Source organism: Neophocaena asiaeorientalis, unplaced genomic scaffold (genome assembly GCF_003031525.2).
Source record: "Neophocaena asiaeorientalis asiaeorientalis breed wild unplaced genomic scaffold, Neophocaena_asiaeorientalis_V1.1 scaffold469, whole genome shotgun sequence".
Classification (NCBI taxonomy): domain Eukaryota; kingdom Metazoa; phylum Chordata; class Mammalia; order Artiodactyla; family Phocoenidae; genus Neophocaena; species Neophocaena asiaeorientalis.
The window spans coordinates 1633971-1646086 of record NW_020172691.1 but is presented as its reverse complement, the minus strand read 5'-3'; the positions used below and the strand labels follow the sequence as shown (position 1 = coordinate 1646086).

General features: G+C 48.4%; 1 protein-coding gene across 1 annotated transcript in view; it reads left to right on the top strand.

Moving 5' to 3' along the window:
* Positions 1–9013: 9013 nt before the first annotated feature.
* Positions 9014–12116, top strand: part of SLC39A3 (solute carrier family 39 member 3) — a 5923-nt gene continuing 2820 nt past the window's right edge. The window contains exons 1-3 of the mRNA XM_024740145.1: positions 9014–9123; positions 9736–9851; positions 10582–10920. Coding sequence (XP_024595913.1) covers positions 10711–10920 — 210 coding nt within the window. The 5' untranslated portion in view covers positions 9014–9123; positions 9736–9851; positions 10582–10710. The remainder of the gene's footprint in view (positions 9124–9735; positions 9852–10581; positions 10921–12116) is intronic.

The window sequence follows — 12116 nt, the reverse complement described above, 5'->3', positions numbered from 1 at the left end:
CTCTCTCTGTCACAGAAGCAGGGGGTATCACCCGGGGGGCAATTCTGCCCCCTAAAGACACCAGGTGAGGGACTCTCCTGGTGGTCCAGTGGTTAAGAATCCACCTTCCAGTGCAGGGGACATGGGTTCGATCCCTGGTCAGGGAACTAAGATCCCACATGCTGCGGGGCAACTAAACCCACGCACTGCAACTACTGAGCGCTGGAGCCACAGCTAGAGAGCCTGCCACAACTAGAGAGCCCATTCACTCTGGAGCCCATGTGCCACAGTGAAAGATCCCGAGTGCCACAACTAAGACCTGACGCAGCCAACAATAAAATAAATAAATAAATAAATATTAAAAAAAAAAAGACACCAGGTGATGTCTGGGGGGACCTCTGTGGCTGTCACAGTGGGGACCAGGGGTACTGCTCCACTCCCCACAGGGTCCAGGACAGCACCCCCGCCCCAGAGAATGACGGGGCCTTGAAAATCAGCAGTGCCAAGGCTGATAAGCCCTGTCCTGCAGTATTACCAACACAGAGTAGGCCCTAGATAAATGTGTCAAAGAAACAAATATCCCAAACAATTTTGTCACCAGCAAAAACGTATAATTTATTCAGGGGAACTCTCTGGAGGTCCAATGGTTAGGACTCCCTGCTTACACTGAGGTGGACCGGGTTCAATCCCTGGTTGGGGAACCAAGATCCCGCAAGCTGGGCAGAGTGGCTAATAATAATTATTATAATTATTTGTTCACTGGCTCCAGAGTGCCCCTGTATCTTTTCAGCAAAGATTTCATCCCAACCTAGGTAACTTGGAAACCCCAAACTGAGTTGGCTTCCCCACCCGACCCGACCCCTCCCCCAAATCGACGCCAGCCCTGCAAAATCAGTTATTTCAAAGTCAGAACACACACCGAGCCCTCCGGACGCGGCCCCCGTAGATAAGGAGCTGAGGCCACCAGGGGGCGCGCCGGCGCCGCTGCCTCCCGGACGGTGCCGCCTCCATCCCTGCGGGCCGCGCGCAGCATCAGGACCAGAAAGAACAAGGCTGAGTTTAACCCTGAAACCACCCGGGCTTGAGCCTAGAAACGGCCCGCGTCCTAGAGACTGGGGTTGCGCGTTTAGAGCTGATTCCCCTTTCAGAATTTTAAGTTCTCCTCACCAGGGATGTTTTGTGAGGCTTTGTGCTGTGGTAGGGCTGCCATCCTGCATTGCATGATGGGATATGGGGTCAGAGATGGGCTCAGAGAATGTGAATCCCTTCGGGGGTGAGGTTGAGGGTACCAACCACAAATTCTGCTCAGCTCACGGCTGTTCCCAGGTCTTTGTAAGCTCCTGCGGACTTAGGGTGTCATCCTTCTCTCTCGCTCTCATGACTGTGCTTCCTAAATTTTTTTTATCAAAGTGTAACATACAGGCACGAAAGTGCACACATTATAAGCAAAGAGCTCAATGAATTTTCACAAAGGGAGCAACCCCTCTTGTCATTGGCACCCAGACCAAGAACAGACCCCACGACCCCCAAAGGATAAGATCTCCACTCATGACCCCCAAGGGATAACGCTGCCCCACTGTCTATGCCAGGGGTTAGTTTTGCTTGTTTTTGAAATGCAAACAGATGGAATCTATGAAAGGTAAAGCCAGAAAGATGGCAAAAGAAAATATAGAATATGGACTTCCCTGGTGGTCCAGTGGTTGACTCCATGCTTCCATTGTAGGGGGCATGGGTTCGATCCCTGGTCAGGGAACTAATAACCCACATGCTGCATGGCAAGACCAATATATATATATATGATTTGAGGCAGGCAAAATTTTCTTGAAGAGAACACAGAAAAGCACTGTGGTAGTTAATTTTATGTGTGCACTTGGCTAGACCACAGCATCCAGACATTTGGTCAAATACCAGCCTACATGTTGCTGGGGAAGTATTTTTAGATGAGATTAACATTTAAGTCGGTCAACTTTGGGTAGAAGATATAAGATGGATGGCTAGTGGGAAGCTGCTGCATAGCGCAGAGAGATCAGCTCGATGATTTGTGATGACCTAGAGGGGTGGGATAGGGAGGGTGGGAGGGAGGCTCAAGAGGGAGGGGATATGGGGATGTATGTATACATATAGCTGATTCACTTTGTTGTACAGCAGAAATTAATATAACATTGTAAAACAATTATGCTCCAATAAAGATGTAAAGAAAAAAAACTTTGGGTAGAGAGATAACCCTCTAGAAGGCGGGTGGGCCACATCTAATCAGTTGAAGGCCTTATGAGAAAAGACTGAGGTCTCCCCAGAGAAGAGGGAATTCGGCCTCCAGACACCCTTGGGACTCAAGCTGCAATGTCAACTCTTCCCTGGGTCTCCAGCCTGTCAACCTGCCCTGCAGATTTCAGACATGCCAGCCCACATGATTGCATGACCCAATTCCACAAAGTAAATTCCTCTCTCTCTCTGTCTCTGTCTCTCTATCTCTGTTTCTGTCTCTCTCTCTCTCTCTCTATATATATATATAGATAGATAGATAGATAGATAGATAGATAGGCATCTTATATTGGTTCTATTTCTTTGGAGAACGCTGACTAATACAAGCTCTAACCATACATTAAGCTCTAACCATACATTAAAAAAAAAAAATCAACAAATTGGACTGCCTTAAAAGAGAGAGGAAAGGTGAGCCATTGAATGGGTGAAGGCATTTGCAATATATACTTGACAAAAATATAAAGTACTCCTACGAATCAATAAGAAAAAGAGAAATAACCCAATTTTTTAGATGGGCAAAACAGAAAGGCATTTCAAAAACCAGGATATGCAACTGACCGATAAACACATGAAAAGGGACTCAATTGCATTAGCCATGAGGGAACACTAATTAAAACCATAATGTGAGGGGCTTCCTTGGCAGTCCAGTGGTTAAGACTCCGTGCTCCCAATGCAGGGGGCCCGGGTTCGATCCTTGGCCCGGGAACTAAGATCCCACATGCCGCAACTAAGCCTGCACGGCCGCAACTAGAGAAGCCCGAGCACCACACAGAAGAGCCCGTGCACCACCACAGAGACCCAGCACAGCCAAAATTAAAAAGCAAAACAAAACAAAAACCATAATGTGAGATGATTGCACCCGAAGAGCTAAAATGAAAAGACAAAAGCAAGTGTTATTCATCACAAAACTGCATTGGGGGTCTCCAAGACTCAGCAATGATCGTCCTCATGGCCATGGTTTACGAGAGGATATGAAGGAAAATCAGCAGAGGAAAAAGGCTTGGGGTGGGGTCTGGGGGACCAGGCACAAGCCTTCAGAGCTCTTTCCCAATGGAGTCCCACAGGATGCACTTAATTCCTGCAAAACGAGACGTGACAGCACGAGTGGGGTGTGGTTCCCAAGGAGGCTCACGGACACCTGGTGCCCGGGGTTCTCTCTGGGGGGTCTGTGCACTCAGGCACCTCTGCCCAGCACAGCCGAGGCCCCAGACTCTAGGAGGACAGCAGGTGTTCAGCGTAAACCACGTGTTTGCACAGACAGTGTAGGGACAGGGAGCCCCCTCCGCGATGACTGAGGGCGGCAGGTGCCTCCAGAGTCCAGTTGCAGACCCTGCTGAGGGCTTTTGCAAAGACAAAAATCTTAAGCCTGCTATGTTAACTCTTTTCTGCACCAAAAGGGACAAGCCAGCTGTATATGAAGTTCTAAAGCTGAGCGTTTAGATACCCTAGAAACCCTGGATGTACAATTTCCCGCCCCGTGGTTGTATGCCCAGCAGCAATGTGTATGAATGGCCACCCAGCGGCAGGCAGAGGGATGTTGGGAGCAGTGCCATCAGAAAGCCAACACTGTAAACTACCCTGTTGAGCAACCATGGCAGAATGGCGGTTGCTTGGGAGACGGGGTTGGGGAGGGGCAGGAGGACATTTTTTTCAGGGGGTGTAGTTTATGTTCACTATCTTGATTGTGAGGATGGTTTCACAGGTGTGTACATACATCAACACTTATCAAATTGTATACTTGGAATATCTATAGTTTATTGTACGTCAGTTACACCTCAATAAAACTGTTCAGATGGTGGGTTTTTTTGGCTGAGTCACGTGGCATGCGAGATCTTAGTTCCCTGACTAGGGATGGAACCCGTTCCCCCTGCAGTGGAAGTACGGAGTCTTAACCACTGGACCGCCAGGGAAGTCCCTGTTCAGATGATTTTATTTCCTATTTCTGTGATTATCTGTATGGCTTGAGCATATTTTCCTATATGTATTCACCTCTTGTGCTTGTTCTCCTGAGAACTGTCTGTTCCTTCCCTTCCCTTCCCATTTTAATTTTTTATTTATTAAAAAAATTTATTTATTTTTGGCTGTGTTGGGTCTTCGTTGCTGCGCGCGGGCTTTCTCTAGTTGCGGCGAGCGGGGGCTACTCTTCGTTGCGGTGCGCGGTCTTCTCACTGCGGTGGCTTCTCTTGTTGCGGAGCACAGGCTCTAGGCGTGGCGACTTCCATAGTTGTGGCACGTGGGCTCAGTAGTTGTGACACACGGGCTTAGTTGCTCCGCGGCATGTGGGATCTTCCCGGACCAGGGATCGAACCTGTGTCTCCTGCATTGGCACACGGATTCTTAACCACCGCGCCATCAGGGAAGTCCCTCCCTTCCTATTTTCATTTTAGGATGTTTGCTTGCTATCAAAAGCTCGGTCTCATCTATTATCAACATTTCCCCCTGGCCTATCACTTGTCTTTTTATCCCATTCATAGAGTCTTTCACTATGGGAGATTTTTGAAATAGTCAATGTAGTCAGATTTGTCAGTATATATATTTTTTATTGTACTCTGACAGTACCTGCTCTTACGTAGGTCCTGGCGTCTAGGAAGCTTTCAAAAATGTGTCTGAATGAATAAAAGCCCGAAGCTTTGCAGCTTCTTCTCTGAGTAGTCTCATGCTCTAAAGAACTATGAATAAATATTGCACATTACAAATTCTTCTATAGGAGGGAGTCACCCTGTGGGCACTTACCTGGTGTGCTGTTACTATGAACGATCCTTTTTGTTATTGCTGTGAATTACGGAAAACAGGAAAAGAGTCAAGTCACTTTGTGTCTAATAAAAATAGCTACCACACAAAATACAATGGAACACTACTCAGCTGTAAAAAAGAACGAAATAATGCCATTTGCAGCAACATGGATGGACCTAGAGATGATCACGCTAAGTGGAGTAGGTCGGGCAGAGAAAGACAAACACCATATGATGTCACTTATATGTGGAATCTAAAATGTGAGTCCATTGAGCTTATCTACAAAACAGAAACAGACTTACAGACATAGAAAACAGATGTGTGGTTGCCAAGATGGGGAGAGGCAGGGGAGGATTGGATTGGGAGTTTGGGATTAGCAGATACACACCATTATAGATAGGATGGATAAACGACAATGTCCTACTGTATAGCACAGGGAACTATATTCAGTATCCTCTGATAAACCATAATGGAAAAGAATATGAAGAAGAATATATATATATATATATATATATATGTATAACTGAGTCACTTTGCTGTACAGCAGAAACTAACACAACATTGTAAATCAACTATACGTCAATAAAAATTAATTTGAAAAACATTGTAAATCAACTATACTTCAATTTAAAAAATAGCTACCATATATTGCATGCTTATAATGAAGCAAGCTCTGTGAAGACAGAAAGTGACATTAAATGTTAAGAACTCATAGACATCTCATACTTAACCTCTGCAAAGCCAGACTTAGACTCTTGACTCCTCCAATGTCTGTGCCTCCTCCAGTCTTTCCTATTTTAGTGAATAACACCAGGATCCATCTAGTGGCTCAAACTAGAAAGCTAGAAGTCATTCCCGACACCTCCTACTCCTACGGCCCACAGACAAACCAGGACCAAGTCCTGTCAATTCACCCAAGATATCTTTCAAATTCATCCACTCCCTTCCTCCTCCCACCTACACCTAAACTAGCATCAGTTCTTTTTCAAATGACCCAACTGGTCCCCCTGCCTTCATTCTCGCTCCCTTACAATCTTTTCTTTACACAGGGCTCAGAATAACCTTGAAACATCAGTTGAATCACAACCTTCACCTTCTTAAAACTCTTCAATGAGTTTTCATCATTGACTCACATTGCATCGATGGGGAAATTCAGATGCCTTAAAATGGTCTCTGGGAATGTCCTTGTCACTCACCAATATTCAGGCAGCCTGGCTTTCCAGTTCCTCCAATATCACAAGCTCCTTTCTACTTTTGCATCAAACATCCTCTCTTCACCCCTTACTTCTCACTGTTCTTTATTTGATTAACACAGAACTGTCTCTCTCTCTCTCTCTTTTTTTTTCTTCATAACACTTAGTACAACCTACAGTTTTCCCTTTATATATATGTATTGGTTATCTTTTTTCTTTTGATGTGGACCATTTTAAAAGTCTTTACTGAATTTGTTACAATATTGCTTCTGGCATGTGGGATCTTAGCTCCCCAACCAGGGATCGAACCCGTACCCCCCACACTGGAAGACAAAGTCTTAACCCTTGGACCAACAGGGAAGTCCCTGTATTGGTTATCTTTTGCTGCATAACAAATTTCCCCAAAACTTAGTGGCTTATGATAACAACGTTTATTATCTCATAGTGTCTGTGGGTCAGGAATCCAGGTTCACTTAGCTGAGTCCTCAGCTTCAGGGTCCCTCAGAGGCTTCAATCAAAGTGTCCACTGGGCATCAGTCCTCTGAATGCCCAATGGGAGCAGGACCCCCCTCCAAGATCACTCGTGGTCATCGGCAGGATTTACTTCCTTGTAGGCTCTTGTGCCAAGGTCTCAGCTGTTGGCTGGAGATCACCCTCACTTTCTTGCAGTGTGGTCATCTTCAGCATCTCAGCTTGCTTTATCAAAGCACGAAAGCAAAAAGGCGACAGAGAGAGTTGTCTAGGAAGACAGAAGTCAGTCTTCTGAAACCTAATCATGGAAATGATATCCTATCACTTGACAATATCCTATTTGTTGGAATCAAGTCGCTGGGTGCAGCCCAGGCTCAAGCAGGGGGGATTATACGAGGACATGAATCCTAAGATGTTGGGATCATTTGGAACCATCTTAGAAGTCTGCCTAATAATATGCTATTATTTCATTAACACTTGTCTCTCCCACTAGACTGTGAACTGTGAGGGCATGGTCTTTTTCACTCCATTTTAGTAAAATTTTCAAAAATTGTGATGAGATATATGTAACATTAAACTTACCATTTTAACCATTTTTAAGTGCACAGCTCAGTGGCATTAAGTACATTCACATTGTTGTGCAACCATCCCCATCACCCATCTCCAGAACTTTCTCATCTTCCCAAACTGAAACTCTGTCCCCAGGAAACACTGACTCCCCAGCCCCTCCCCCGGCCCCTGGCCCCCACCATCTACTTTCTGCCTCTATGGATTTGACTAATCTAGGAACCTCTTATGAGTGCGATTACACAGTATTTATCCTTTTGTGACTGTCTTATTTCACTTAGCCTGATGTCTTCCAGGTTCATCCATATTGCAGCATTCTCCACTTTATTCTTAGCAACTTTCCCTATGCCTGGCTCATGGTAGGCTGACAATAAGATTTTGGTTAACAGATGAATACAGTCCTCTCTTTCATAAGTCTGGTTGCTTTTTTTTTTTTTTTTTTTTGCGGTACGCAGGCCTCTCACTGTTGTGGCCTCTCCCGTTGTGGAGCACAGGCTCCGGAAGCGCAGGCTCAGAGGCCATGGCTCACGGGCCCAGCCGCTCCACGGCATGTGGGATCTTCCCGGACCAGGGCACGAACCCGCGTCCCCTGCATCAGCAGGCGGACTCTCAATCACTGCACCACCAGGGAAGCCCTGGTTGCTTTTTTTTTGCGGTACGTGGGCCTCTCACTGTTGTAGCCTCTCCGGTTGTGGAGCACAGGCTCCGGACGCGCAGGCTCAGCAGCCATGGCTCACGGGCCCAGCCGCTCCGCGGCATGTGGGATCTTCCCGGACCGGGGCACGAACCCGTGTCCCCTGCATCGGCAGGCGGACTCTCAACCACTGCGCCACCAGGGAAGCCCAGTCTGGTTGCTTTTATGGGGCAGTGGATCAACCCATTAAAAAAAAAAAAAGTCTCCTTCTCCTCACCTAAAAAATATCCATTTGACCCAGCAATTCCACTCCTGGATACACATCTTTAAAAAACCTAAAATAGCAATCCACCACCCAGCACTCTTTTTAAAAAAAATATATTTTAATTTTATTGGAGTGTAGTTGATTTACAATGTTGTGTTAATTTCAGGTGTACAGCAAAGTGATTCAGTTATACATATACATATATTCATTCTTTTTAAGATTCTTTTCTCATATAGGTTATCACAGAATATTGAGTAGAGTTCCCTGTGCTATACAGTAGGTCCTTATTGGTTATCTATCTTATGCATAGTAGTGTGTGTGTGTTCATCCCAAGCCACCTCCCAGCACTCTGATAACCCTTACTGGGCTCTATTATTCCAGAGCGCTTGTCACCTTCTGACATAGTTTTATTACTTATTATGTTTGTCGATTATTTTCTGTCTTCTCCTAGCACGTAAGCTCCAAAAGAGGAGAGATCCTTGTTTTGTTGACAGATGTTCTCCTAGAAAAGGTCCTGGTACATAGGAGGCAGAGATGTTGAACGGATAAATCTACATCTTAAACCGACGGGAAGGGCATCAGCAGCGAGGACGCTCCGAGAGAGGCAGTCACCCGTAGCAAATCGTTTTCTGACAATGGCCAAACCTCGATCCGAACGGGATTCAGCACTAGGAACCCCTGGACAGCTCTGGAAGCCAGACGCTGGCGGAACCATTCCCCTAGGGTCGGAGTTTCCCACCGGAGCCGCCCGGTGGCTGTACCCGCCGCTCAGTGGGAGGAAACTACTTTCCCTTGCCGGTAGGAGAGGTGGAGTCGCGGAGTGAGTGGCAGCCGTAACAGCCAATGGCATGGAGATCTTGGCCCGCTGAGCTTGGGGAGGCCAATGGGCAGGGGCGTGGGTGGGGCGTGGGCAGCTGCGCGCCGAGCCGGGGCTAGACCGGGAAAGCTGCAGTGGGGTCGACACGGCGCGGCGGTTGAGCGGTGGGCGGCTCCGGCGGGCGGGCGAGGACCCGGCGGAGGTACGTGTGGGCCGGGACGGGACTGGGGGCCGGGGCGGCCCGGGGCCTGGCGGACTCTGCCGCCCGTTAGCCGAGGCCCCGCCTTTACTGGCGATCTGTGTGATTTGCGTCCGGCTCCCCCGGTGGAGCGCGACTTGTCCCCTCTCGAGCGGGGCACCCAGTGCAGCGCGGGACACACAGAAGGCGCTCAATAAGTGCTGAGTGAAAGGATGAATGAATGAACCCGTCCCCGCTGCCCAGCCCCATCAGCCCCCGGTTTGAGGGCGTCCAGGCCACCCTCACCCCCACGCCACAGACTGGGGCATCCCGACGCTCGGCAGGTATTTATTGGGCGCCTACTGTACCTGGCTCTGGGCTGAGGAAGACACACTCCCTGCTCCCGTGGAAGTCTCAGCCCAGGGCGAGTGATGACATTCAGAGATTTTAAATTATGTAGTTCCCTGTAGCACCAATGATGCCAGGGGACGGGGTAGGAGACCCCTCTCCACTGGTGGCATCTGAGCTGACATGGGGACGCGGGCAGTGAGAACTGGGAGGTTGGGGAGAAAGCCTAAGGACAGGGGAGCAGCCGCAGTCCCTCATTCTAATGGTAACATTTTCGGGTCTATCTAGGGCGAGATCTGCTTTCCTTTGGCTCATTGAGTCCCCGTAAAGAGGTCCACATGCTTCAGCTCATCCGTTTGTTTAGCCAGCGGTTACTGAGCATCTGTTCTGCGCCAGGCCTTGCGGTGGGTACAAGGGATGCCATTTAGGGCAGGGGGAGGCCCTCCTGAGGGCCTGAAAGACAAGCATCATTGGAAGGTCAGGGGAGAGAAGTGGTCCAGGCCAAGAGAACAACCGGTGCAAAGGCCCTGAGGCGGGAACGGGCTTGCCACCGTCAGGGACCACAAAGGCCAGTGAGGTGAGGTGGAGCCCGAGCTGATGGTGCAGAGCCTTTGCCTCAGGGTAAAGCCTTTGGATTTTATGTAAGGGCAGTGGGACCCAGAACATTCTGCAACAATGGAAATGTTCTCTGTCTGTGCTGTCCAGTACGGCAGCTGCTAGACTCAAGTGGCTATGGAACACTTGAAATGTGGGTAGCGCAACTGAGGAAATGAATTCTACATTTCCTATAATTTTTTTAAATTAAAATAAATTTTTTTGGCCGTGCCACATAACAGGATCTTAGTTCCCCAACCAGGGGTCGAACCTGTGCCCCCCGCAGTGGAAGCATGGAGTCCTAACCACTGGACCGCCAGGGAATTGCCTACGTTTTATTTAATTTTAATTAACTTACACAGACACACTTGGCTAGCGACTGCTGTGTTGGACAGTGCAGCCGTGGAGAATTTTCTGCAGGAGACAGGGACGTGTGCTAGGCCTGGAATGGGGTGAAGTACTGGGGGTGATGGGCTTGGTTGCTTTAGCTGGTCAGATAACCAATCCAATAGCTGACACGGTTGCCCCTGACATTCACAGTGGCTGGACTGAGGCATGAGCCCCCGGCTGCGTGGCTGGGCCCCGTAGCGCGTCGTGGGAGGGGAGTGTGCGCCCACACATGGTTTGGCCCTGCAGTGACCGGTGACCAGAGCAGCCCGGGCCGCCGCCATGGTGAAGTTGTTGGTAGCCAAAATCCTTTGCATGGTGGGTGTGTTCTTCTTCATGCTGCTGGGCTCCCTGCTCCCCGTGAAGATCATCGAGACGGATTTTGAGAAGGCCCATCGTTCGAAAAAGATCCTCTCACTCTGCAACACCTTTGGAGGCGGGGTCTTTCTGGCCACGTGCTTCAATGCTTTACTGCCGGCTGTGAGGGAAAAGGTAAGGCTCCCTGGGGTGGCAGCAGCAGCCCTTGGCACCTTATGGCCAGTCGTCTCTGGTGCCTTTTGTTTTTTCTTTCCTTTTATTTTTTTTTATAATTGAGATATAGTTGTCGTGTTTTTGTTTTTTTTGGCTGTGCTGCGTGGCTTGGAGGATCTTAGTTCTCTGACCACGGACTGAACCTGGGCCCTCAGCAGTGAAAGCACAGAGTCCTAACCACTGGACAGCCAAGGAATTCCCTAATTGAGATATGGTTGATGTACAATATTGTATAAGTTACAGGCGTGCAACATAGTGATTCCCAATTTTTAAAGGTTATACTCCATTTATAGTTATTATAAACTGTTGGCTATATCTCCTGTGCTGTACAGTATATCATTGTAGCTTATTTATTTTGCACATAATAGTTTGTACTTCTTAATCCCCTACCCCTATCTTGCCCCTCCCCATCTCTGGTGCTTTTCAACCCTGATACCAAGGTCGGGGCCTTGACACTATAAGGGTGATGGGAAGTAGAAAATGAATTTGCTGTGTGGCCATGAGTTGGTTGTGTCTCTTCTCTGGGTCTTATCTGGTAAACAAGGGGTCTGAACTAGACCTAGGGTTCCCGGCTGGTGGGCTCATCAGCCATTACCTGACCAGACCACCTGCCCCAGACACGTGCACTTTGTCCTGAAGCTGGCAACTGTGGCCTCTCTTCAACTCCTGTATCAGTTAGCTACTCCTGTGTAACAAATTATAACAAACTTAGCATCTTAAAACAACACGTGTTTATTCCTACACAGTTTCTGTGGGTCAGCAGTCTGGGCACCACTTGACTGGGTCCTCTGCTGCCGGCTCTCATGAGGCTGCAATCAAGGTATCCGGTGGGCTGTGGTCTCATCTCAAGGTTTGACTGGGGATGGATTGGCCTCTGAGCCCGTGTGGTTGTAAGGCGGGTTCAGTTCCTTCCTGGCTGTCAGACTGAGGGCCCAGTGTCTCCCTGGCTGTTGGTTGGGAGCCACCCACAGTCCCTGGCCACACTGTGCCATTTGCTTTATCCACAAGCCCCATCCTGTGCCTGGACCCCTGATGTTGAGGGCTGGGAGGTGTTTTATGCTGCTAAGCTTGCATTCCTCTGTTACACAGCGTGGGAAACTTGTGCACTTGGCATCAGTGAGGATGAGATCAGAGTCCTCTCTGACACCCTCTGCACC